This window comes from Anomaloglossus baeobatrachus, chromosome 7 (genome assembly GCF_048569485.1).
Source record: "Anomaloglossus baeobatrachus isolate aAnoBae1 chromosome 7, aAnoBae1.hap1, whole genome shotgun sequence".
Taxonomy (NCBI): domain Eukaryota; kingdom Metazoa; phylum Chordata; class Amphibia; order Anura; family Aromobatidae; genus Anomaloglossus; species Anomaloglossus baeobatrachus.
Genome location: NC_134359.1, coordinates 7,502,558 through 7,529,254, shown reverse-complemented (window position 1 = coordinate 7,529,254; position 26,697 = coordinate 7,502,558). Strand labels below are relative to the sequence as shown.

At 53.3% G+C, this 26,697-nt stretch overlaps 1 protein-coding gene across 2 annotated transcripts in view; it reads right to left on the bottom strand.

The window, feature by feature from the left end:
• The window catches only part of MYLK (myosin light chain kinase), a 146,583-nt gene that overhangs the window by 113,152 nt on the left and 6,734 nt on the right, over nt 1–26,697 (bottom strand). Inside the window, exons 3-5 of one of the 2 annotated variants that reach the window (XM_075317006.1) lie at nt 16,763–16,813; nt 9,363–9,490; nt 8,726–8,879 (exon numbers count right to left, since the gene is read on the bottom strand). In XM_075317006.1, coding sequence (XP_075173121.1) covers nt 8,726–8,879; nt 9,363–9,490; nt 16,763–16,813 — 333 coding nt within the window. The remainder of the gene's footprint in view (nt 1–8,725; nt 8,880–9,362; nt 9,491–16,762; nt 16,814–26,697) is intronic. The other variant, XM_075317007.1, reaches the window with a different exon arrangement.

Below are 26,697 nucleotides of genomic sequence, written 5' to 3'. Positions count from 1 at the left end.
TCGGGGATGATGGGAGTAGTGATACATTGTGTGATAGGAGATTAGATTGTGAGCTCCGGGGTCGGGGATGATGGGAGCAGTGATACATTGTGTGATAGGAGATTAGATTGTGAGCTCCGGGGTCGGGGATGATGGGAGCAGTGATACATTGTGTGATAGGAGATTAGATTGTGAACACCGGGGTCGGGGATGATGGGAGTAGTGATACATTGTGTGATAGGAGATTAGATTGTGAGCTCCGGGGTCGGGGATGATGGGAGCAGTGATACATTGTGTGATAGAGATTAGATTGTGAGCTCCGGGGTCGGGGATGATGGGAGCAGTGATACATTGTGTGATAGATTAGATTGTGAGCTCCGGGGTCGGGGATGATGGGAGCAGTGATACATTGTGTGATAGGAGATTAGACTGTGAGCTCCGGGGTCGGGGATGATGGGAGCAGTGATACATTGTGTGATAGGAGATTAGATTGTGAGCTCCGGGGTCGGGGATGATGGGAGCAGTGATACATTGTGTGATAGGAGATTAGATTGTGAGCTCCGGGGTCGGGGATGATGGGAGCAGTGATACATTGTGTGATAGGAGATTAGATTGTGAGCTCCGGGGTCGGGGATGATGGGAGCAGTGATACATTGTGTGATAGGAGATTAGATTGTGAGCTCCGGGGTCGGGGATGATGGGAGCAGTGATACATTGTGTGATAGAGATTAGATTGTGAGCTCCGGGGTCGGGGATGATGGGAGTAGTGATACATTGTGTGATAGGAGATTAGATTGTGAGCTCCGGGGTCGGGGATGATGGGAGTAGTGATACATTGTGTGATAGATTAGATTGTGAGCTCCGGGGTCGGGGATGATGGGAGCAGTGATACATTGTGTGATAGAGATTAGATTGTGAGCTCCGGGGTCGGGGATGATGGGAGTAGTGATACATTGTGTGATAGATTAGATTGTGAGCTCCGGGGTCGGGGATGATGGGAGCAGTGATACATTGTGTGATAGATTAGATTGTGAGCTCCGGGGTCGGGGATGATGGGAGTAGTGATACATTGTGTGATAGGAGATTAGATTGTGAGCTCCGGGGTCGGGGATGATGGGAGCAGTGATATATTGTGTGATAGGGGATTAGATTGTGAGCTCCGGGGTCGGGGATGATGGGAGTAGTGATACATTGTGTGATAGAGATTAGATTGTGAGCTCCGGGGTCGGGGATGATGGCAGCAGTGATACATTGTGTGATAGGAGATTAGATTGTGAGCTCCGGGGTCGGGGATGATGGGAGCAGTGATATATTGTGTGATAGGGGATTAGATTGTGAGCTCCGGGGTCGGGGATGATGGGAGTAGTGATACATTGTGTGATAGAGATTAGATTGTGAGCTCCGGGGTCGGGGATGATGGGAGCAGTGATACATTGTGTGATAGGAGATTAGATTGTGAGCTCCGGGGTCGGGGATGATGGGAGTAGTGATACATTGTGTGATAGGAGATTAGATTGTGAGCTCCGGGGTCGGGGATGATGGGAGCAGTGATACATTGTGTGATAGATTAGATTGTGAGCACCGGGGTCGGGGATGATGAGAGCAGTGATACATTGTGTGATAGATTAGATTGTGAGCTCCGGGGTCGGGGATGATGGGAGCAGTGATACATTGTGTGATAGAGATTAGATTGTGAGCTCCGGGGTCGGGGATGATGGGAGCAGTGATACATTGTGTGATAGGAGATTAGATTGTGAGCTCCGGGGTCGGGGATGATGGGAGTAGTGATACATTGTGTGATAGATTAGATTGTGAGCTCCGGGGTCGGGGATGATGGGAGCAGTGATACATTGTGTGATAGGAGATTAGATTGTGAGCTCCGGGGTCGGGGATGATGGGTGTAGTGATACATTGTGTGATAGGAGATTAGATTGTGAGCTCCGGGGTCGGGGATGATGGGGGCAGTGATACATTGTGTGATAGGAGATTAGATTGTGAGCTCCGGGGTCGGGGATGATGGGAGCAGTGATACATTGTGTGATAGATTAGATTGTGAGCTCCGGGGTCGGGGATGATGGGAGTAGTGATACATTGTGTGATAGATTAGATTGTGAGCACCGGGGTCGGGGATGATGGGAGCAGTGATACATTGTGTGATAGGAGATTAGATTGTGAGCTCCGGGGTCGGGGATGATGGGAGCAGTGATACATTGTGTGATAGGAGATTAGATTGTGAGCTCCGGGGTCGGGGATGATGGGAGCAGTGATACATTGTGTGATAGAGATTAGATTGTGAGCTCCGGGGTCGGGGATGATGGGAGCAGTGATACATTGTGTGATAGATTAGATTGTGAGCTCCGGGGTCGGGGATGATGGGAGCAGTGATACATTGTATGATAGGAGATTAGATTGTGAGCTCCGGGGTCGGGGATGATGGGAGCAGTGATACATTGTGTGATAGGAGATTAGATTGTGAGCTCCGGGGTCGGGGATGATGGGAGCAGTGATACATTGTGTGATAGGAGATTAGATTGTGAGCTCCGGGGTCGGGGATGATGGGAGTAGTGATACATTGTGTGATAGATTAGATTGTGAGCTCCGGGGTCGGGGATGATGGGAGTAGTGATACATTGTGTGATAGGAGATTAGATTGTGAGCTCCGGGGTCGGGGATGATGGGAGTAGTGATACATTGTGTGATAGATTAGATTGTGAGCTCCGGGGTCGGGGATGATGAGGGCAGTGATACATTGTGTGACAGGAGATTAGATTGTGAGCTCCGGGGTCGGGGATGATGGGGGCAGTGATACATTGTGTGATAGGAGATTAGATTGTGAGCTCCGGGGTCGGGGATGATGGGAGCAGTGTTACATTGTGTGATAGGAGATTAGATTGTGAGCTCCGGGGTCGGGGATGATGGGAGCAGTGATACATTGTGTGATAGGAGATTGGATTGTGAGCTCCGGGGTCGGGGATGATGGGAGCAGTGATACATTGTGTGATAGCAGATTAGATTGTGAGCTCCGGGGTCGGGGATGATGGGAGCAGTGATACATTGTGTGATAGATTAGATTGTGAGCTCCGGGGTCGGGGATGATGGGAGTAGTGATACCTTGGATTCAGTTTCTCTGCTTCTTAAACCCTACACTTAGTTATTATACAGGAGGTGTTGACAGCAATGGGTTAACAAGTCTTTATCTTTATCGTCAGATTTCTTGGACATTGAGCTTTAACATTGTAAGAAATACAAGAGAAATGGCTGAGAAATCTGCGCACACGAAGGAAGCCCCCGACGCCGGCTCCTCACCCCGCGAGACGCTAGAACGTAGAACATACAGGATAAACCCTACACACGGGGGAAGATCTGCCCCAAACCTGCCCCAGCCCGAATAGAAGCAGCCAATGACGCTCCGTCCAAAATCACCGGCCCCAGATAATCGGGATCACGTCCAAAACAAGGCACAGACGGAGAAAATATGTGCAAGAGCGAAACCAGAACCTGGACCAGAAAGCAACAAAAGAAAGAAAACAGAGGAGAAAAAACAGCAACAGCATCGAACCCAACAAGAAACCCCAAACATCAAGACCCATAGGGGCAGTATTATAGTAGTTATATTCTTGTACATAGGGGCAGTATTATAGTAGTTATATTCTTGTATATAGGGGCAGTATTATAGTAGTTATATTCTTGTACATAGGGGGCAGTATTATAGTAGTTATATTCTTGTACATAGGGGGCAGTATTATAGTAGTTATATTCTTGTATATAGGGGCAGTATTATAGTAGTTATATTCTTGTATATAGGGGCAGTATTATAGTAGTTATATTCTTGTACATAGAGGGCAGTATTATAGTAGTTATATTCTTGTATATAGGGGGCAGTATTATAGTAGTTATATTCTTGTACATAGGGGGCAGTATTATAGTAGTTATATTCTTGTATATAGGGGCAGTATTATAGTAGTTATATTCCTGTATATAGGGGCAGTATTATAGTAGTTATATTCTTGTATATAGGGGCAGTATTATAGTAGTTATATTCTTGTACATAGGGAGCAGTATTATAGTAGTTATATTCTTGTATATAGGGGGCAGTATTATAGTAGTTATATTCTTGTACATAGGGGCAGTATTATAGTAGTTATATTCTTGTACATAGGGGCAGTATTATAGTAGTTATATTCTTGTATATAGGGGCAGTATTATAGTAGTTATATTCTTGTACATAGGGAGCAGTATTATAGTAGTTATATTCTTGTGCATAGGGGCAGTATTATAGTAGTTATATTCTTGTACATAGGGGGCAGTATTATAGTAGTTATATTCTTGTACATAGGGGCAGTATTATAGTAGTTATATTCTTGTACATAGGGGCAGTATTATAGTAGTTATATTCTTGTACATAGGGGGCAGTATTATAGTAGTTATATTCTTGTACATAGGGGCAGTATTATAGTAGTTATATTCTTGTACATAGGGGGCAGTATTATAGTAGTTATTTTCTTGTACATAGGGGCAGTATTATAGTAGTTATATTCTTGTACATAGGGGCAGTATTATAGTAGTTATATTCTTGTACATAGGGGGCAGTATTATAGTAGTTATATTCTTGTACATAGGGGCAGTATTATAGTAGTTATATTCTTGTACATAGGGGCAGTATTATAGTAGTTATATTCTTGTACATAGGGGCAGTATTATAGTAGTTATATTCTTGTACATAGGGGCAGTATTATAGTAGTTATATTCTTGTATATAGGGGCAGTATTATAGTAGTTATATTCTTGTACATAGGGAGCAGTATTATAGTAGTTATATTCTTGTGCATAGGGGCAGTATTATAGTAGTTATATTCTTGTACATAGGGGGCAGTATTATAGTAGTTATATTTTTGTACATAGGAGGCAGTATTATAGTAGTTATATTCTTGTACATAGGGGGCAGTATTATAGGAGTTATATTTTTGTACATAGGAGGCAGTATTATAGTAGTTATATTCTTGTACATAGGGGCAGTATTATAGTAGTTATATTCTTGTATATAGGGGCAGTATTATAGTAGTTATATTCTTGTACATAGGGAGCAGTATTATAGTAGTTATATTCTTGTGCATAGGGGCAGTATTATAGTAGTTATATTCTTGTACATAGGGGGCAGTATTATAGTAGTTATATTCTTGTACATAGGGGCAGTATTATAGTAGTTATATTCTTGTACATAGGAGCAGTATTATAGTAGTTATATTCTTGTACATAGGGGCAGTATTATAGTAGTTATATTCTTGTACATAGGGGGCAGTATTATAGTAGTTATATTCTTGTACATAGGGGCAGTATTATAGTAGTTATATTCTTGTACATAGGAGCAGTATTATAGTAGTTATATTCTTGTACATAGGGGCAGTATTATAGTAGTTATATTCTTGTACATAGGAACAGTATTATAGTAGTTATATTCTTGTACATAGGGGGGCAGTATTATAGTAGTTATATTCTTGTACATAGGGGCAGTATTATAGTAGTTATATTCTTGTACATAGAGGCAGTATTATAGTAGTTATATTCTTGTATATAGGAGCAGTATTATAGTAGTTATATTCTTGTACATAGGGGCAGTATTATAGTAGTTATATTCTTGTATATAGGAGCAGTATTATAGTAGTTATATTCTTGTACATAGGGGCAGTATTATAGTAGTTATATTCTTGTACATAGGGGCAGTATTATAGTAGTTATATTCTTGTATATAGGAGCAGTATTATAGTAGTTATATTCTTGTACATAGGGGCAGTATTATAGTAGTTATATTCTTGTACATAGGGGGCAGTATTATAGTAGTTATATTCTTGTACATAGGGGGCAGTATTATAGTAGTTATATTCTTGTATATAGGGGCAGTATTATAGTAGTTATATTCTTGTATATAGGGGGCAGTATTATAGTAGTTATATTCTTGTACATAGGGAGCAGTATTATAGTAGTTATATTCTTGTACATAGAGGCAGTATTATAGTAGTTATATTCTTGTACATAGGGGGCAGTATTATAGTAGTTATATTCTTGTACATAGGGGCAGTATTATAGCAGTTATATTCTTATATATAGCAGCAGTATAATAGTAATTATATTCTTGTACATAGAGGCAGTATTATAGCAGTTATATTCTTGTATATAGGGGGCAGTATTATAGTAGTTATTTCTTGTACATAGGGGGCAGTATTATAGTAGTTATATTCTTGTACATAGGGGCAGTATTATAGTAGTTATATTCCTGTACATAAGGAGCAGTATTATAGTAGTTATATTCTTGTACATAGGGGCAGTATTATAGTAGTTATATTCTTGTATATAGGGGCAGTATTATAGTAGTTATATTCCTGTACATAGGGAGCAGTATTATAGTAGTTATATTCTTATATATAGCAGCAGTATTATAGTAATTATATTCTTGTACATAGGAACAGTATTATAGCAGTTATATTCTTGTACATAGAGGCAGTATTATAGTAGTTATATTCTTGTACATAGGGGGCAGTATTATAGTAGTTATATTCTTGTACATAGGGGCAGTATTATAGTAGTTATATTCTTGTACATAGGGGGCAGTATTATAGTAGTTATATTCTTGTACATAGGGGGCAGTATTATAGTAGTTATATTCTTGTACATAGGGGGCAGTATTATAGTAGTTATATTCTTGTACATAGGGGGCAGTATTATAGTAGTTATATTCTTGTACATAGGGAGCAGTATTATAGTAGTTATATTCTTATATATAGCAGCAGTATTATAGTAATTATATTCTTGTACATAGGAACAGTATTATAGCAGTTATATTATTGTACATAGAGGCAGTATTATAGTAGTTATATTCTTGTACATATAGGCAGTATTATAGTAGTTATATTCTTGTACATATAGGCAGTATTATAGTAGTTATATTCTTGTACATAGGGGGCAGTATTATAGTAGTTATATTCTTGTACATAGGGGCAGTATTATAGTAGTTATATTCTTGTACATAGGGGCAGTATTATAGTAGTTATATTCTTGTACATAGGGGGCAGTATTATAGTAGTTATATTCTTGTACATAGGGGCAGTATTATAGTAGTTATATTCTTGTACATAGGGGCAGTATTATAGTAGTTATATTCTTGTATATAGGGGCAGTATTATAGTAGTTATATTCTTGTATATAGGGGTCAGTATTATAGTAGTTATATTCTTGTACATAGGGGGCAGTATTATAGTAGTTATATTCTTGTACATAAAAGCAGTATTATAGGAGTTATATTCTTGTACATAGGGGCAGTATTATAGTAGTTATATTTTTGTACATAGGGGGCAGTATTATAGTAGTTATATTCTTGTATATAGGGGCAGTATTATAGTAGTTATATTCTTGTACATAGGGGGCAGTATTATAGTAGTTATATTCTTGTATATAGGGGGCAGTATTATAGCAGTTATATTCTTGCATATAGGGGCAGTATTATAGTAGTTATATTCTTGTACATAGGGGCAGTATTATAGCAGTTATATTCTTGTATATAGGGGCACTATTATAGTAGTTATATTCTTGTATATAGGGGCACTATTATAGTAGTTATATTCTTGCATATAGGGGCAGTATTATAGTAGTTATATTCTTGCATATAGGGGCAGTATTATAGTAGTTATATTCTTGTACAGAGGGGCAGTATTATAGTAGTTATATTCTTGTACATAGGGGGCAGTATTATAGTAGTTATATTCTTGTATATAGGAGCAGTATTATAGTAGTTATATTCTTGTACAGAGGGGCAGTATTATAGTAGTTATATTCTTGTACATAGGGGGCAGTATTATAGTAGTTATATTCTTGTACATAGGGGCAGTATTATAGTAGTTATATTCTTGTACATAGGAGGCAGTATTATAGTAGTTATATTCTTGTACAGAGGGGCAGTATTATAGTAGTTAGATTCTTGTACAGAGGGGCAGTATTATAGTAGTTATATTCTTGTATATAGGAGGCAGTATTATAGTAGTTAGATTCTTGTACATAGGAGGCAATAGTATAGTAGTTATATTCTTGTATATAGGGGCAGTATTATAGTAGTTATATTCTTGTACATAGGAGGCAATAGTATAGTAGTTATATTCTTGTATATAGGGGCAGTATTATAGCAGATATATTCTTCTTGTGTTATTTATTGCCTTTACACTATGTATTCGGGGCTATACACCTCCCGTTCGCAGTGGGGCAGGTGAGATCCCGGGACATATGATGTTCGGCTTTCTTTAATATTAATAATGATATTCGCTTTCTCGGCCGCTCATTTAATGTGTATTTTGCTGGGATCAGTTTCTAAAAATAAATGATGGAGAAGTGAGCGCGCGGCTGCGGAGGTATAAATATAACAATGGAGTGACTCTCCCTGTATAATGTTACATTATATGTAAACAGCTGTTACGGGGCTCCTGATAATCGGGCAGGGAAGCCGGGCCAGTGATGAGGCCACGAGGCGGCCAGTGATGAGGCCACGAGGCGGCCAGTGATGAGGCCACGAGGCGGCCAGTGATGAGGCCACGAGGCGGCCAGTGATGAGGCCACGAGGCGGCCAGTGATGAGGCCACGAGGCGGCCAGTGATGAGGCCACGAGGCGGCCAGTGATGAGGCCATGAGGCGGCCAGTGATGAGGCCACGAGGCGGTGGCGGGGAACTCACACACATGTAACATACGGGGCCGGAGTGAGACGCACCGAACACGGTGAGGTTGGTCTGCGCCTGCTTGGAGCCGTGCTTGTTCTCGGCCAGCAGCGTGTAGCAGCCGCAGTGCTCCTGCCGCGCGCTGGAGATGGTCAGCTTACACGAATCCTCCGTCTTCTCAATCTTGATGAACTCACTTTCTTTTATCTGATTAAAACAAAAAAAAAAAAGATTGATGTAAGTGCCTCCAGACATGTAACTGTGCCTATTCTGCATCCCTCCCCCCCGTCACCATTTACCCCCAGCCCCTGCACTGGCCTCACAAATGTGCTGCAGAATTCCTGCGATTCCCAGGAACGCCGTTTATCCGGGTGGAAACCTTTGTGAGAAAAGATCCCTTCCAGGCCCCAAGTTCTGCACAGGATTCATGCCCGGTATATTTCATGTCTATGCTCTTACAGGAAAGAATCCTTCCACAGATGCTGAACATTTACAGATTGTTACATCGGGGGAGCTCCTCTTATGGATGGCTCATATTTGATCATGTCGTGCTCCTTAAGATTTCTTACACCACTCTCCTGGCACTGAAAACAAGACTAAGCTCTCTGTGGCCTCGTGGGTGAAGTCCCCTACACTTTTCATACATTCTTTATACAATATCCAATGTGGTAAAATAGGATTTGCGGTTACCTCTTTCCTGAACTTCATCCACATGCAGGAGATGGGCTGCGTCCCTGCCACCTTGCAGAACAGCTCCACCGACTCCCCGGCCTGGACCTTCCGGTCTTCTGGGAATTGCAGGATCTGTGGTGGAGACGCTGCGGAGGGTGAAACAAGCGAAGAGGTTCAGCACAAATCAGGCTCGTCTACAGGCGACATGTAGAGCGAGGAGCCACATATCCAGCTGCAGGGGCCCTGGACACGAGAGAGGCCATGACTGATACTGACCGGACGTACAGAGGACGTGGACTCATCCTCTACAAGAGCTCAGACATACTGGTCAGGGAACAGCGGCCATTACTAAGAGTGGTCTTCTTAGGGAATAACAGCCATCCCTCCTCTGTTCTTATCTCTCACGATCAGTGGTCTTATCTCCTACGATCAGTGGTCTTATCTCCCACGATCAGTGGTCTTATCTCCAGCGATCAGTGGTCTTATCTCCCACGATTAGTGGTCTTATCTCCCAGGATCAGTGGTCTTATCTCTCATGATCAGTGGTCTTATCTCCCATGATTAGTTGTCTTATCTCTCATGGTCAGTGGTCTTATCTCCAGCGATCAGTTGTCTTATCTCCCATGATTAGTGGTCTTACCTCCCACGATCAGTGGTCTTATCTCTCATGATCAGTTGTCTTATCTCCCACGATTAGTGGTCTTATCTCCCACGATTAGTGGTCTTACCTCCCACGATTAGTGGTCTTACCTCCCACGATTAGTGGTCTTATCTCCCATGATTAGTGGTCTTACCTCCCACGATCAGTGGTCTTATCTCTCATGATCAGTTGTCTTATCTCCCACGATTAGTGGTCTGACCTCTATTATTGGGGGACATCCTAATAACAGAGGCTTTCCTTAGTATAGTGGTCAAATGTTCATGGATAGGCACCATACTGAAAGACATTTGACTGTGTGACCCAATGGGGAGAGGGGCGATGTGTGTACAGCGATATAAAAGCGAGGAGAATAAAAGTTCACCATGAATAGTGGTCATTCCTCATTAACATCGGTGACCTCTCATTAATAGTTATCCCTCAAGGATAGGCAGCACAGTGGCTCAGTGGTTAGCACTGTACTACATATAGGGCAGCACAGTGGCTCAGTGGTTAGCACTGTACTATACATAGGACAGCATAGTGGCTCAGTAGCTAGCACTGTACTATATATAGGGCAGCATAGTGGCTCGGTGGTTAGCACTGTACTATATATAGGGCAGCATAGTGGCTCAGTGGTTAGCACTGTACTATATATAGGGCAGCATAGTGGCTCAGTGGTTAGCGCTGTACTATATATAGGGCAGCACGGTGGCTCAGTAGTTAGCACTGTACTATACGTATAGGGCGGCACAGTGGCTCAGCGGTTAATACTGTATTATATATAGGGCAGCACGGTGGCTCAGTGGTTACCACTGTACTATATATACGGCTGCACGGTGGTTAGCACTGTACTGTATATAGGGCAGCGCGGTGGCTCAGTGGTTACCACTGTACTATATATACGGCTGCACGGTGGCTCAGTGGTTACCACTGTACTATATATAGGGCAGCGCGGTGGCTCAGTGGTTAGGACTGTTGCTTTACAGTGTTGGGGTCCTGGGTTTATATCTGACCGAGAACAATATCTAAGGAGTCTGGATGTTCTCTCTGCATTATGCGCTTCCTCCGGGGTCTCGGGGGTCCGTCACACTCCAATGTCGCACGAAAAGTGAATATAGATTGTGAGGCCCAATGGGGACAGTAATGTCTGTAAAGTGATCCAGTATTAATGGCGCTATCTGATCGAGGAAAGTAAATAATTAGCGGCCATGCTCAATAATGGTGGTCAATCATCATTAACTCTACTTGTCCCTCATTAATATCAGTGAAGCCTTAATTAAAGTCATCATCGCTCCCAAAAGCCGGGGGTCCGCGCCTGAGGACGTGACATTCAGGCCTCATAGGTGGTCCGCAAACTAGGAGAAAGTAAACGGCCATAAAGCCGACGTCTGATGCCCGGGACAGAGGCACAACGGGACTAATCGTGACTTGTCTGTCCTCCTGCCCTGATACAAGACCCAAACTATGGTCCGCCTGGGGTCCGGAGGGTCCGGGGGGTCCTGCACGTGTCATCTAGGAATGAACAGTTCTAGAAGGAATGGAGTCGGGATTGTCCTGCTGGAAATGAAGACGTCAAGAACTGGAGAATGTCGCCGCTGTAGCAGAGGAGGGGCGACAATTGGGAGCGGAGGAGGGGCGACAATTGGGAGCGGAGGAGGGGCGACAATTGGGAGCGGAGGAGGGGCGACAATGGGGAGCAGAGGAGGGGCGACAATGGGGAGCGGAGGAGGGGCGACAATCGGGAGCGGAGGAGGGGCGACAATCGGGAGCGGAGGAGGGGCGACAATTGGGAGCAGAGGAGGGGCGACAATGGGGAGCGGAGGAGGGGCGACAATTGGGAGCGGAGGAGGGGCGACAATTGGGAGCGGAGGAGGGGCGACAATTGGGAGCGGAGGAGGGGCGACAATTGGGAGCGGAGGAGGGGCGACAATGGGGAGCAGAGGAGGGGCGACAATGGGGAGCAGAGGAGGGGCGACAATGGGGAACGGAGGAGGGGCGACAATGGGGAACGGAGGAGGGGCGACAATGGGGAACGGAGGAGGGGCGACAATTGGGAGCGGAGGAGGGGCGACAATGGGGAGCAGAGGAGGGGCGACAATGGGGAGCAGAGGAGGGGCGACAATGGGGAACGGAGGAGGGGCGACAATGGGGAACGGAGGAGGGGCGACAATGGGGAACGGAGGAGGGGCGACAATGGGGAACGGAGGAGGGGCGACAATGGGGAGCAGAGGAGGGGCGACAATTGGGAGCGGAGGAGGGGCGACAATTGGGAGCGGAGGAGGGGCGACAATGGGGAGCAGAGGAGGGGCGACAATGGGGAGCGGAGGAGGGGCGACAATCGGGAGCGGAGGAGGGGCGACAATGGGGAGCGGAGGAGGGGTGACAATGGGGAGCGGAGGAGGGGCGACAATTGGGAGCGGAGGAGGGGCGACAATTGGGAGCGGAGGAGGGGCGACAATTGGGAGCGGAGGAGGGGCGACAATGGGGAGCGGAGGAGGGGCGACAATGGGGAGCGGGGGAGGGGCGACAATCGGGAGCGGAGGAGGGGCGACAATGGGGAGCGGAGGAGGGGCGACAATTGGGAGCGGAGGAGGGGCGACAATGGGGAGCAGAGGAGGGGCGACAATGGGGAGCAGAGGAGGGGCGACAATGGGGAACGGAGGAGGGGCGACAATGGGGAACGGAGGAGGGGCGACAATGGGGAACGGAGGAGGGGCGACAATGGGGAACGGAGGAGGGGCGACAATGGGGAGCAGAGGAGGGGCGACAATGGGGAACGGAGGAGGGGCGACAATCAGGAGCGGAGGAGGGGCGACAATGGGGAGCGGAGGAGGGGCGACAATCGGGAGCGGAGGAGGGGCGACAATCAGGAGCGGAGGAGGGGCGACAATGGGGAGCAGAGGAGGGGCGACAATCAGGAGCGGAGGAGGGGCGGCAATGGGGAGCGGAGGAGGGGCGACAATCAGGAGCGGAGGAGGGGCGACAATGGGGAACGTTGGAGGGGCGACAATGGGGAGCGGAGGAGGGGCAACAATCAGGAGCGGAAGAGGGGCGACAATCGGGAGCGGAGGAGGGGCGACAATGGGGAGCTGAGGAGGGGCGACAATGGGGAACGGAGGAGGGGCGACAATCGGGAGCGGCGGAGGGGCGACAATCGGGAGCGGAGGAGGGGCGACAATCGGGAGCGGAGGAGGGGTGACAATCGGGAGCGGAGGAGGGGTGACAATGGGGAGCGGAGGAGGGGCGACAATGGGGAGCGGAGGAGGGGCGACAATCGGGAGCGGCGGAGGGGAGACAATCGGGAGCGGAGGAGGGGCGACAATGGGGAGCGGAGGAGGGGCGACAATGGGGAGCGGAGGAGGGGCGACAATGGGGAGCGGAGGAGGGGCGACAATGGGGAACGGAGGAGGGGCGACAATGGGAAGTGGAGGAGGGGCGACAATGGGGAGCGGAGGAGGGGCGACAATCGGGAGCGGAGGAGGGGCGACAATGGGGAACGGAGGAGGGGCGACAATGGGAAGTGGAGGAGGGGCGACAATGGGGAGCGGAGGAGGGGCGACAATCGGGAGCGGAGGAGGGGCGACAATCGGGAGCAGAGGAGGGGCGACAATTGGGAGCGGAGGAGGGGCGACGATGGGGAGCGGAGGAGGGGCAACAATGGGAATCAGAGGAGGGGCGACAATTGGGAGCGGAGGAGGGGCGACAATTGGGAGCGGAGGAGGAGCGACAATTGGGAGCGGAGGAGGGGCGACAATGGGGAGCGGAGGAGGGGCGACAATCGGGAGCGGGGGAGGGGCGACAATCGGGAGCGGAGGAGGGGCGACAATGGGGAGCGGAGGAGGGGCGACAATTGGGAGCGGAGGAGGGGCGACAATGGGGAGCAGAGGAGGGGCGACAATGGGGAGCAGAGGAGGGGCGACAATGGGGAGCGGAGGAGGGGCGACAATCAGGAGCAGAGGAGGGGTGACAATGGGGAGCAGAGGAGGGGCGACAATTGGGAGCGGAGGAGGGGCGACAATTGGGAGCGGAGGAGGGGCGACAATCGGGAGCGGAGGAGGGGCGACAATCGGGAGCGGAGGAGGGGCGACAATCGGGAGCGGAGGAGGGGCGACAATCGGGAGCAGAGGAGGGGCGACAATGGGGAACGGAGGAGGGGCGACAATGGGGAACGGAGGAGGGGCGACAATGGGGAACGGAGGAGGGGCGACAATGGGGAGCAGAGGAGGGGCGACAATGGGGAACGGAGGAGGGGCGACAATCAGGAGCGGAGGAGGGGCGACAATCAGGAGCGGAGGAGGGGCGACAATGGGGAGCGGAGGAGGGGCGACAATCAGGAGCGGAGGAGGGGCGACAATGGGGAGCAGAGGAGGGGCGACAATCAGGAGCGGAGGAGGGGCGACAATGGGGAGTGGAGGAGGGGCGACAATCTGGAGCGGAGGAGGGGCGACAATCGGGAGCGGAGGAGGGGCGACAATCGGGAGCGGAGGAGGGGCGACAATCAGGAGCGGAGGAGGGGCGACAATGGGGAACGTTGGAGGGGCGACAATGGGGAGCGGAGGAGGGGCAACAATCAGGAGCGGAAGAGGGGCGACAATCGGGAGCGGAGGAGGGGCGACAATGGGGAGCTGAGGAGGGGCGACAATGGGGAACGGAGGAGGGGCGACAATCGGGAGCGGCGGAGGGGCGACAATCGGGAGCGGAGGAGGGGCGACAATCGGGAGCGGAGGAGGGGTGACAATCGGGAGCGGAGGAGGGGCGACAATGGGGAGCGGAGGAGGGGCGACAATGGGGAGCGGAGGAGGGGCGACAATCGGGAGCGGCGGAGGGGAGACAATCGGGAGCGGAGGAGGGGCGACAATGGGGAGCGGAGGAGGGGCGACAATGGGGAGCGGAGGAGGGGCGACAATCGGGAGCGGCGGAGGGGAGACAATCGGGAGCGGAGGAGGGGCGACAATGGGGAGCGGAGGAGGGGCGACAATGGGGAGCGGAGGAGGGGCGACAATGGGGAGCGGAGGAGGGGCGACAATGGGGAACGGAGGAGGGGCGACAATGGGAAGTGGAGGAGGGGCGACGATGGGGTGCGGAGGAGGGGCAACAATGGGAATCAGAGGAGGGGCGACAATGGGGAACGGAGGAGGGGCGACAATGGGGAGCGGAGGAGGGGCGACAATCTGGAGCGGAGGAGGGGCGACAATCGCGAGCGGAGGAGGGGCGACAATGGGGAGCGGAGGAAGGGCGACAATCTGGAGCGGAGGAGGGGCGACAATGGGGAGCGGAGGAGGGGCGACAATGGGGAACGGCGGAGGGGCGACAATCGGGAGCGGAGGAGGGGCGACAATGGGGAGCGGAGGAGGGGCGACAATCGGGAGCGGCGGAGGGGCGACAATCGGGAGCAGAGGAGGGGCGATAATGGGGAGCGGAGGAGGGGAGACAATGGAGAACGGAGGAGGGGCGACAATGGGGAGCGGAGGAGGGGCGACAATGGGGAGCGAAGGAGGGGCGACAATGGGGAGCGGAGGAGGGGCGACAATGGGAAGCGGAGGAGGGGTGACAATGGGAAGCAGAGGAGGGGCGACAATGGGAAGCAGAGGAGGGGCGACAATGGGAAGCAGAGGAGGGGCGACAATCTGGAGTGGAGGAGGGGCGACAATGGGGAGCGGAGGAGGGGCGACAATGGGGAGCGGAGGAGGGGCGACAATGGGGAGCTGAGGAGGGGCGACAATCAGGAGCGGAGGAGGGGCGACAATCAGGAGCGGAGGAGGGGCGACAATCAGGAGCGGAGGAGGGGCGACAATCGGGAGCGGAGGAGGGGCGACAATCGAGAGCGGCGGAGGGGCGACAATCGGGAGTGGAGGAGGGGCGACAATGGGGAGCAGAGGAGGGGCGACCATGGGGAGCGGAGGAGGGGTGACAATCAGGAGCGGAGACAATCAGGAGCAGAGGAGGGGTGACAATGGGGAGCAGAGGAGGGGCGACAATCGGGAGCAGAGGAGGGGCGACAATCGGGAGCGGAGGAGGGGCGACAATCGGTAGCAGAGGAGGGGCGACAATCGGGAGCGGAGGAGGGGCGACAATCGGAATCAGAGGAGGGGCGACAATCGGCATCGGAGGAGGGGCGACAATCGGCATCGGAGGAGGGGCGACAAACGGCATCGGAGGAGGGGCGGCAATCAGGAGCGGAGGAGGGGCGACAATCAGGAGCAGAGGAGGGGCGACAATGGGGAGCGGAGGAGGGGCGACAATCGCGAGTGGAGGAGGGGCAACAATCAGGAGCGGAGGAGGGGCGACAATCAGGAGCGGAGGAGGAACGACAATCAGGAGCGGAGGAGGGGCGACAATCAGGAGCAGAGGAGGGGCGACAATCAGGAGCAGAGGAGGGATGACAATCAGGAGCGGAGGAGGGGTGACAATGGGGAGCGGAGGAGGGGCGACAATCGGGAGCGGAGGAGGGGTGACAATGGGGAGCGGAGGAGGGGCGACAATCGCGAGTGGAGGAGGGGCGACAATCGCGAGTGGAGGAGGACGACATTCAGGAGCGGAGGTTGGGAGACAATCGGGAGCGGAGGTTGGGAGACAATCGGGAGTGGAGGAGGGGCGATAATTGGGAATGGAGGAGGGGCGACAATCAGGAGCGGAGGAGGGGCGATAATTGGGAATGGAGGAGGGGCGACAATCAGGAGCGGAGGAGGGGCGACAATCGGGAGCGGAGGAGGGGCGATAATTGGGAATGGAGGAGGGGCGATAATTGGGAATGGAGGAGGGGAGACAAGCCTTCTACCTGATTTAAGGGGGGTCTTCGGAGCTGGTTTCTTCTTAATGGTGGCTTCATCTGGAAGGAAAGTTCAAGCACTTATTATAGATGTTACAGAGCTCGCGGGGAGATACAAGGAAGAGAAGGAAGAATGCAGCGGCATGCTCGGCCCGGACCGGGCGGCCATGAGTCCAGACGTGCAATGGAGGACGGTCCAGTCCTAAGCGCAGCCATGATGGCGCGATCCATGGATGAAATCTTATTAGACATGATGACTGATGCGATTAGCAGAGAGAAGGCCGGTCCGGAATCAGACAGCGACCGCAGGAGCGGAGGCATCCACAGAAGCCACGGATGGGCGATGACATCACGATGGTGGACAGATCGCAGGCAGATGACAGGCAGCAGTGGTGGAGATGATGTCATCACCCGTTATTATCATTCATGCAGTTAGAAGACGCCGCTGTCCATAAGACGACAGAGATTAGACGGGGGAAGGAAAGCGACATCAGAGGAGGAGGACGTTATAGGGTTAATACTCAACATAATCATTCACATAGGAAAAAGGCAACAGATGCCAGATATCTGCTCCAATCCCCCCGGACTGACGGCCCCCATCCTCATGTAAGGCATGTCTGTACTGCGCTGCAGTATATGTTGGTGCAGTGTGACGTCCTCCGCTGTCCTCCACACATTGGGGTCTGCTTCCTTACAAGGAGGGTCAGACACCCGCTGTGTAAACGCTTCCCAGCAGCGCGGTGGGAGGACCCGCGATAAATTCCCATTGAGGTATTTCTGGAGGAGACGCGCTCTTCACAGGACATAACGCCATATTTAGAGGGTTGCGGTGAAATGTCCGATCACTCTGCGCTCCTGACGGACGGCGATGGGGAACGCTCGCTGCGGAATGTGAACGATCGCTCTGTGCTCCTGACGGACGGCGATGGGGAACGCTCGCTGCGGAATGTGAACGATCGCTCTGCGCTCCTGACGGACGGCGATGGGGAACGCTCGCTGCGGAATGTGAACGATCGCTCTGCGCTCCTGACAGACGGCGATGGGGAACGCTCGCTGCGGAATGTGAACGATCGCTCTGCGCTCCTGACGGACGGCGATGGGGAACGCTCGCTGCGGAATGTGAACGATCGCTCTGCGCTCCTGACGGACGGCGATGGGGAACGCTCGCTGCGGAATGTGAACGATCGCTCTGCGCTCCTGATGGACGGCGATGGGGAACGCTCGCTGCGGAATGTGAACGATCGCTCTGCGCTCCTGATGGACGGCGATAGGGAACGCTCGCTGCGGAATGTGAACGATCGCTCTGCGCTCCTGATGGACGGCGATGGGGAACGCTCGCTGCGGAATGTGAACGATCGCTCTGCGCTCCTGACGGACGGCGATGGGGAACGCTCGCTGCGGAATGTGAACGATCGCTCTGCGCTCCTGACAGACGGCGATGGGGAACGCTCGCTGCGGAATGTGAACGATCGCTCTGCGCTCCTGACGGACGGCGATGGGGAACGCTCGCTGCGGAATGTGAACGATCGCTCTGCGCTCCTGATGGACGGCGATGGGGAACGCTCGCTGCGGAATGTGAACGATCGCTCTGCGCTCCTGATGGACGGCGATAGGGAACGCTCGCTGCGGAATGTGAACGATCGCTCTGCGCTCCTGATGGACGGCGATGGGGAACGCTCGCTGCGGAATGTGAACGATCGCTCTGCGCTCCTGACGGACGGCGATGGGGAACGCTCGCTGCGGAATGTGAACGATCGCTCTGCGCTCCTGACGGACGGCGATGGGGAACGCTCGCTGCGGAATGTGAACGATCGCTCTGCGCTCCTGACGGACGGCGATGGGGAACGCTCGCTGCGGAATGTGAACGATCGCTCTGCGCTCCTGACAGACGGCGATGGGGAACGCTCGCTGCGGAATGTGAACGATCGCTCTGTGCTCCTGACGGACGGCGATGGGGAACGCTCGCTGCGGAATGTGAACGATCGCTCTGCGCTCCTGACAGACGGCGATGGGGAACGCTCGCTGCGGAATGTGAACGATCGCTCTGCGCTCCTGACAGACGGCGATGGGGAACGCTCGCTGCGGAATGTGAACGATCGCTCTGCGCTCCTGACGGACGGCGATGGGGAACGCTCGCTGCGGAATGTGAACGATCGCTCTGTGCTCCTGACGGACGGCGATGGGGAACGTGAACCGTCAGGATGGAAACATCTGCAAGAAAGCAGAGGACGCACGCAGGTTCCCAGATTCCCCCCACCAGCTAAAAACGGCCAAAATCATCCCCCGTATGTCCCACGGCTCATAATAAGGGACGGCGCCGCAAGAAGGAGGAAAACAGGGAGCTGGGACCCCAAATAGTCCTAAAAAAAGAGGCAGGAGGGGGTAAAGATCACGGATTTGTGCGTAGTTGTGCGCTCACTATTATGGCAGCAGCGGCAGTGTGCACACTCCACAACAACGAAAACCTACAATGTTACCTGGTGCAATACCAACGTGGTACCTGGTGTGATATCAATCTGGTACAACGTGGTACCTGGTGTGATATCAATGTGGTACAACGTGGTACCTGGTGTGGTACAACGTGGTACCTGGTGTGATATCAATGTGGTAAAACGTGGTACCTGGTGTGATATCAATGTGGTACCTGGTGTGGTACAATGTGGTACCTGGTGTGATATCAATGTGGTACAACGTGGTACCTGGTGTGATATCAATGTGGTACCTGGTGTGGTACAATGTGGTACCTGGTGTGGTACAATGTGGTACCTGGTGTAGTACAATGTGGTACCTGGTGTGGTACAATGTGGTACCTGGTGTGGTACAATGTGGTACCTGGTGTGGTACAATGTGGTACCTGGTGTGGTACAATGTGGTACCTGGTGTAGTACAATGTGGTACCTGGTGTGGTACAATGTGGTACCTGGTGTGGTACAATTTGGCACCTGGTGTAGTACAATGTGGTACCTGGTGTGATACAATGTGGTACCTGGTACGATACCAACATGGTACCTGGTGTGGTACAATGCAGCACCAGGCGTGGCAGTACTTTGAGGTACTATATTGAAGACTGATATTTTTATTACTAAGGTGTTTCATTGCTCTCAAAATCTGCACAGACCGACAGTGAGAGGGTTGGGATCCCGCTGTCTCCACCCTCCTGACCATGTGAGAGGGGTGGGATCCCGCTGTCTCCACCCTCCTGACCATGTGAGAGGGGTGGGATCCCGCTGTCTCCACCCTCCTGACCATGTGAGAGGGGTGGGATCCCGCTGTCTCCACCCTCCTGACCATGTGAGAGGGGTGGGATCCCGCTGTCTCCACCCTCCTGACCATGTGAGAGGGGTGGGATCCCGCTGTCTCCACCCTCCTGACCATGTGGCAGGGGAGGGATCTCGCTGTATCCACCCTCCTGACCATGTGGGAGGAGAGGGATCTCGCTGTGTCCACCCTCCTGACCATGTGAGAGGGGTGGGATCCCGCTGTCTCCACCCTCCTGACCATGTGGCAGGGGAGGGATCTCGCTGTATCCACCCTCCTGACCATGTGAGAGGGGTGGGATCCCGCTGTCTCCACCCTCCTGACCATGTGAGAGGGGTGGGATCCCGCTGTCTCCACCCTCCTGACCATGTGAGAGGGGTGGGATCCCGCTGTCTCAACCCTCCTGACCATGTGAGAGGGTTGGGATCCCGCTGTCTCCACCCTCCTGACCATGTGAGAGGGGTGGGATCCCGCTGTCTCCACCCTCCTGACCATGTGGGAGGGGAGGGATCTCGCTGTCTCCACCCTCCTGACCATGTGAGAGGGGTGGGATCCTGCGGTCTCCACCCTCCTGACCATGTGAGAGGGGTGGGATCCCACTGTCTCCACCTTCCTGACCATGTGGGAGGGGTGTTGTGCGCTCACGTGACCAGGTTGTGCAGGCGACAGCCCCAGCATTTGCCCACAGAGGATACAGCTGCTGCCGTCATATCCGCGGACAGAGGAAAACCTTCATCTGTAGATATATTGAGGAGCAAAGTGAGATGGACGGTCCTGTGTCACCGCCGCCGCTGGAGAAGCCGTCGCTCCGCGCTGTGTTGATATATATTACGTGTTTCATCTATTTTGAAAATCAGTTTGGTAAAAACTTGAAACGCAGAATAAATCTCACCACAGCGCGGAGCGACGGCTTCTCCAGCGGCGGCGGTGAGTCAGGAAACCGCCATCTCCTGGTAGGCTTTGTGCACACTGAGTATTTAGTTGCAGAGATTTCTGCACCATTTCTGCATCTCATGGAGAGAAAAACGCAGAAACAATAACGTGCAGAAAGAGCTGACGTCTGCAGATCATCATCTGCACCAAATCTGCAGGAGACAATCCTGACGCGTGCACCAGACCAAAACCGCACTGAAAAATGCACCAAAACTCGTGATAAAAGCGCGGTGTGCGCGGCCTTGCTCCTCGGTATCGGTCACTCTTCTGGTCACTATCTCGGGTTTCTCGCTGCTGTGCCGGTCGTGTCACGCGCTCCAGGTATTTGCTCTGCTCAGGATCTTGTGCTGACGTTACATATACAGATGTCTCTCGCAGATTAAGCTCTGCTCGCTTTGCTTTCCGCGGTAAGTGCCGGACGTGCTCCAGTAGCCGCCACAAGATGGAGGCCGCTCTCCCGTGCACTGCACCGCCACGCGCTGTTTATATAGCACAAGTTTCCATTGTGCCAGAAAAGCAAAATGTGCGACCTACGAGCGAAAACAGAACAATCTTCGCAACCGACGGTGGACTGACCAGCAATGGACTGACCGGCGGTGGACTGACCGGCGGTGGACTGACCGGCAATGAACTGACTGGCGGTGGACTGACCGGCGGTGGACTGACCGCAGAGGCACGCAGCGAGGTCAGACATGGAGATGTGCACATGGTGCGGCACACAGTGACAGCGCAGCATCGCGCTGATTTATGCTAATAGCCGGTATTTTACAGAGAGTTCTAGAACCTGCTATAACGTCAATGTATCAGATAAAAAGGATCCTCCGCTCCAGACTGAATCCTCCGCTGAGAAGCAGGATCAGTCCAGTCATAGAAGAATCTGCTTATAACAAGACATTTAGATCCAGGAATCCGCTACAGAAAAATCAGGAACCTCCGATATAAACCGGATCTCTCCCAAAAATCAGCAACGGGCGCTGAACCCGCAGGAGCCGCAGGGAAACGAGAGGCGCTGGTGACTGCACCCCAGATCCCAGGCTCCTAGGACAGGACCATATGACCGGCAGCAGATCACAGGCTCTAAGGACAGGATCATAAGACTGGTAGCAGATCCCAGCCTCTAAGGACAGGACCATATGACTAGCAGCAGATCCCAGCCTCTAAGGACAGGATCATAAGACTGGTAGCAGATCCCAGCCTCTAAGGACAGGACCATATGACTAGCAGCAGATCCCAGCCTCTAAGGACAGGATCATATGACTGGCAGCAGATCTCAGGCTCTACAGACAGGATCATATAACTGGCAGCAGATCCCAGGCTCTACAGACAGGATCATATAACTGGCAACAGATCCCAGGCTCTAAGGACAGGATCATATAACTGGCAGCGGATCTCAGGCTCCAATGACAGGATCATATGACCAGCAGCAGATCCCAGGCTCTAATGACAGGATCATATGACTGGCAGCAGATCCCAGGCTCTAAGGACAGGATTATAAGACTGGTAGCGGATTCCAGGCTCTAAGGACAGGATCATATGACTGGCAGCGGATCCCAGGCTCTAAGGACAGGATCATATGACTAGCAGCGGATCCCAGGCTCTAATAACAGGATCATATGACTGTGGAGCTTTTTTTTTGTGGCTTTTTTCTATATACTATGATTTGCCGGGCTCTGCAGTCAGCACCGGTTACAGCGGTCTCCGCAGATCTGCCGCCTCCGCACCGGATGTTCACACGACCCAGCAGGAGGGTTAAGGAAACACATGGAAATCATCTCCAGGACAGAAGGGCAAATCCGCTGATCTCTGCGTCCAGAAACCAAACCGTTCAAGCTCAATCCATCGCCGGAGAATAAAGTACCCGACCCCGGAGCGTGAGCTGACCCCGGAGCGTGAGCCGACCCCGGAGCGTGAGCCGACCCCGGAGCGTGAGCCGACCCCGGAGCGTGAGCCGACCCCGGAGCGTGAGCCGACCCCAGAGCGTGAGCCGACGCCGGAGCGTGAGCCGACCCCGGAGCGTGAGCCGACCCCGGAGCGTGAGCCGACCCCAGAGCGTGAGCCGACGCCGGAGCGTGAGCCGACGCCGGAGCGTGAGCCGACCCCAGAGCGTGACCTGACCCCACAGTGTGAGCCGACCCTGGCGCCAGAGCGTGAGCCGACCCCAGAGCGTGAGCCAACCCCGGCGCCAGAGCGTGAGCCGACCCCAGAGCGTGAGCCAACCCCGGCGCCAGAGCGTGAGCTGACCCCAGAGCGTGAGCAGACCCCAGAGCATGAGCCGACCCCGGCGCCAGAGCATGAGCCGACCCCAGAGCGTGAGCCGACCCCAGAGCATGAACCGACCCCAGAGCATGAGCCAACCCCAGAGCATGAGCCGACCCCGGCGCCAGAGCGTGAGCCGACCCCAGAGCGTGAGCCGACCCCAGAGCATGAGCCAACTCCAGAGCATGAGCCGACCCCGGCGCCAGAGCGTGAGCCGACCCCAGAGCGTGAGCCGACCCCAGAGCGTGAGCCGACCCCAGAGCGTGAGCCGACCCCAGAGCGTGAGCCAACCCCGGCGCCAGAGCGTGAGCCGACCCCAGAGCGTGAGCCGACCCCAGAGCGCGAGCCGACCCCAGAGCGCGAGCCGACCCCAGAGCGCGAGCCGACCCCAGAGCGCGAGCCGACCCTAGAGAGCGAGCCGACCCCGGCACCAGAGCATGAGCCTACCACAGAGCGTGAGCCGACCCCAGAGCATAAGCCGGCCCCAGAGCGTGAGCCGACCCCAGAGCGTGAGCCGACCCCAGAGCGTGAGCCGACCCCAGAGCGTGGGCCGACCCCAGAGCGTGACCCGACCCCAGAGCGTGAGCCAACCCCGGCGCCAGAGCGTGAGCCGACCCCAGAGCGCGAGCCGACCCCAGAGCGCGAGCCGACCCTAGAGAGCGAGCCGACCCCGGCACCAGAGCATGAGCCGACCACAGAGCGTGAGCCGACCCCAGAGCATGAGCCGACCCCGGCGCCAGAGCATGAGCCGACCCCAGAGCGTGAGCCGACCCCAGAGCATGAACCGACCCCAGAGCATGAGCCAACCCCAGAGCATGAGCCGACCCCGGCGCCAGAGCGTGAGCCGACCCCAGAGCGTGAGCCGACCCCAGAGCATGAGCCAACCCCAGAGCATGAGCCGACCCCGGCGCCAGAGCGTGAGCCGACCCCAGAGCGTGAGCCGACCCCAGAGCGTGAGCCGACCCCAGAGCGTGGGCCGACCCCAGAGCGTGGGCCGACCCCAGAGCGTGACCCGACCCCAGAGCGTGAGCCAACCCCGGCGCCAGAGCGTGAGCCGACCCCAGAGCGCGAGCCGACCCCAGAGCGCAAGCCGACCCCAGAGCGCGAGCCGACCCTAGAGAGCGAGCCGACCCCGGCACCAGAGCATGAGCCGACCACAGAGCGTGAGCCGACCCCAGAGCGTGAGCCGGCCCCAGAGCGTGAGCCGACCCCAGAGCGTGAGCCGACCCCAGAGCGTGAGCCGACCCCAGAGCGTGAGCCGGCCTCGGCGCGGGGCACCATGCCACTAGAGCAGGGTAAGGGGTGCACCGTGCCACTAGAGCTGGGTAAGGGGTGCACCATGCCACTAGAGCAGGGTAAGGGGTGCACCATGCCACTAGAGCAGGGTAAGGGGTGCACCATGCCACTAGAGCAGGGTAAGGGGTGCACCATGCCACTAGAGCAGGGTAAGGGGTGCACCATGCCACTAGAGCAGGGTAAGGGGCGCACCGTGCCACTAGAGCAGGGTAAGGGGTGCACCGTGCCACTAGAGCAGGGTAAGGGGTGCACCATGCCAGTAGAGCAGGGAAGGGGTGCACCGTGTCACTAGAGCAGGGTAAGGGGTGCACCGTGCCACTAGAGCAGGGTAAGGGGCGCACCGTGCCACTAGAACAGGGTAAGGGGTGCACCATGCCACTAGAACAGGGTAAGGGGTGTACCGTGTCACTAGAGCAGGGTAAGGGGCGCCCCGTGCCACTAAAGCAGGGTAAGGGGCGCACCGTGCCACTAGAGCAGGGTAAGGGGTGCACCGTGCCACTAGAGCAGGGTAAGGGGCGCACCATGCCACTAGAGCAGGGTAAGGGGTGCACCGTGCCACTAGAGCAGGGTAAGGGGTGCACCATGCCAGTAGAGCAGGGAAGGGGTGCACCGTGTCACTAGAGCAGGGTAAGGGGTGCACCGTGCCACTAGAGCAGGGTAAGGGGCGCACCGTGCCACTAGAACAGGGTAAGGGGTGCACCATGCCACTAGAACAGGGTAAGGGGTGTACCGTGTCACTAGAGCAGGGTAAGGGGCGCCCCGTGCCACTAGAGCAGGGTAAGGGGCGCACCGTGCCACTAGAGCAGGGTAAGGGGTGCACCGTGCCACTAGAGCAGGGTAAGGGGCGCACCATGCCACTAGAGCAGGGTAAGGGGTGCACCGTGCCACTAGAGCAGGGTAAGGGGCGCACCATGCCACTAGAGCAGGGTAAAGGGTGCACCATGCCACTAGAGCAGGGTAAGGGGTGCACCGTGCCACTAGAGCAGGGTAAGGGGTGCACCATGCCACTAGAGCAGGGTAAGGGGTGCACCGTGCCACTAGAGCAGGGTAAGGGGTGCACCGTGCCACTAGAGCAGGGTAAGGGGTGCACCGTGCCACTAGAGCAGGGTAAGGGGTGCACCGTGCCACTAGAGCAGGGTAAGGGGTGCACCGTGCCACTAGAGCAGGGTAAGGGGTGCACCGTGCCACTAGAGCAGGGTAAGGGGTGCACCGTGCCACTAGAGCAGGGTAAGGGGCGCACCGTGCCACTAGAGCAGGGTTTTACAAAACATCCAGAATTTATCACCATAAACCCTTTATTCTGCTGATAATTAGAGAGCAGCAGTGACTGTAGAGAGATGATCAGGAAATGTTCTGCAGGTGACAACAGTCACAATCAGTAGGACGTCACCGGCCGTCGCTGGGAATGACTTCATCTGCAGCCGCAGGACATCACTAGCCTCTCACACTGCTCTGGGGGGATTTTGGCCCACTCTTCTTCCAGTCTCTTCCACAGGACATCACTAGCCTCTCACACTGCTCTGGGGGGATTTTGGCCCACTCTTCTTCCAGTCTCCTCCACAGGACATCACTAGTCCCTCACACTGCTCTGGGGGGATTTTGGCCCACTCTTCTTCCAGTCTCTTCCACAGGACATCACTAGTCCCTCACACTGCTCTGGGGGGATTTTGGCCCACTCTTCTTCCAGTCTCTCAACAGGACATCACTAGTCCCTCACACTGCTCTGGGGGGATTTTGGACCACTCTTCTTCCAGCCTCTTCCACAGGACATCACTAGTCTCTCACACTGCTCTGGGGGGATTTTGGACCACTCTTCTTCCAGCCTCTTCCACAGGACATCACTAGTCTCTCACACTGCTCTGGGGGGATTTTGGTCCACTCTTCTTCCAGCCTCTTCCACAGGACATCACTAGTCTCTCACACTGCTCTGGGGGGATTTTGGTCCACTCTTCTTCCAGTCTCTTCCACAGGACATCACTAGCCTCTCACACTGCTCTGGTGGGATTTTGGTCCACTCTTCTTCCAGTCTCTTCCACAGGACATCACTAGTCCCTCACACTGCTCTGGGGGGATTTTGGCCCACTCTTCTTCCAGTCTCTTCCACAGGACATCACTAGCCTCTCACACTGCCCTGGGGGGATTTTGGCCCACTCTTCTTCCAGTCTCTTCCACAGGACATCACTAGCCTCTCACACTGCTCT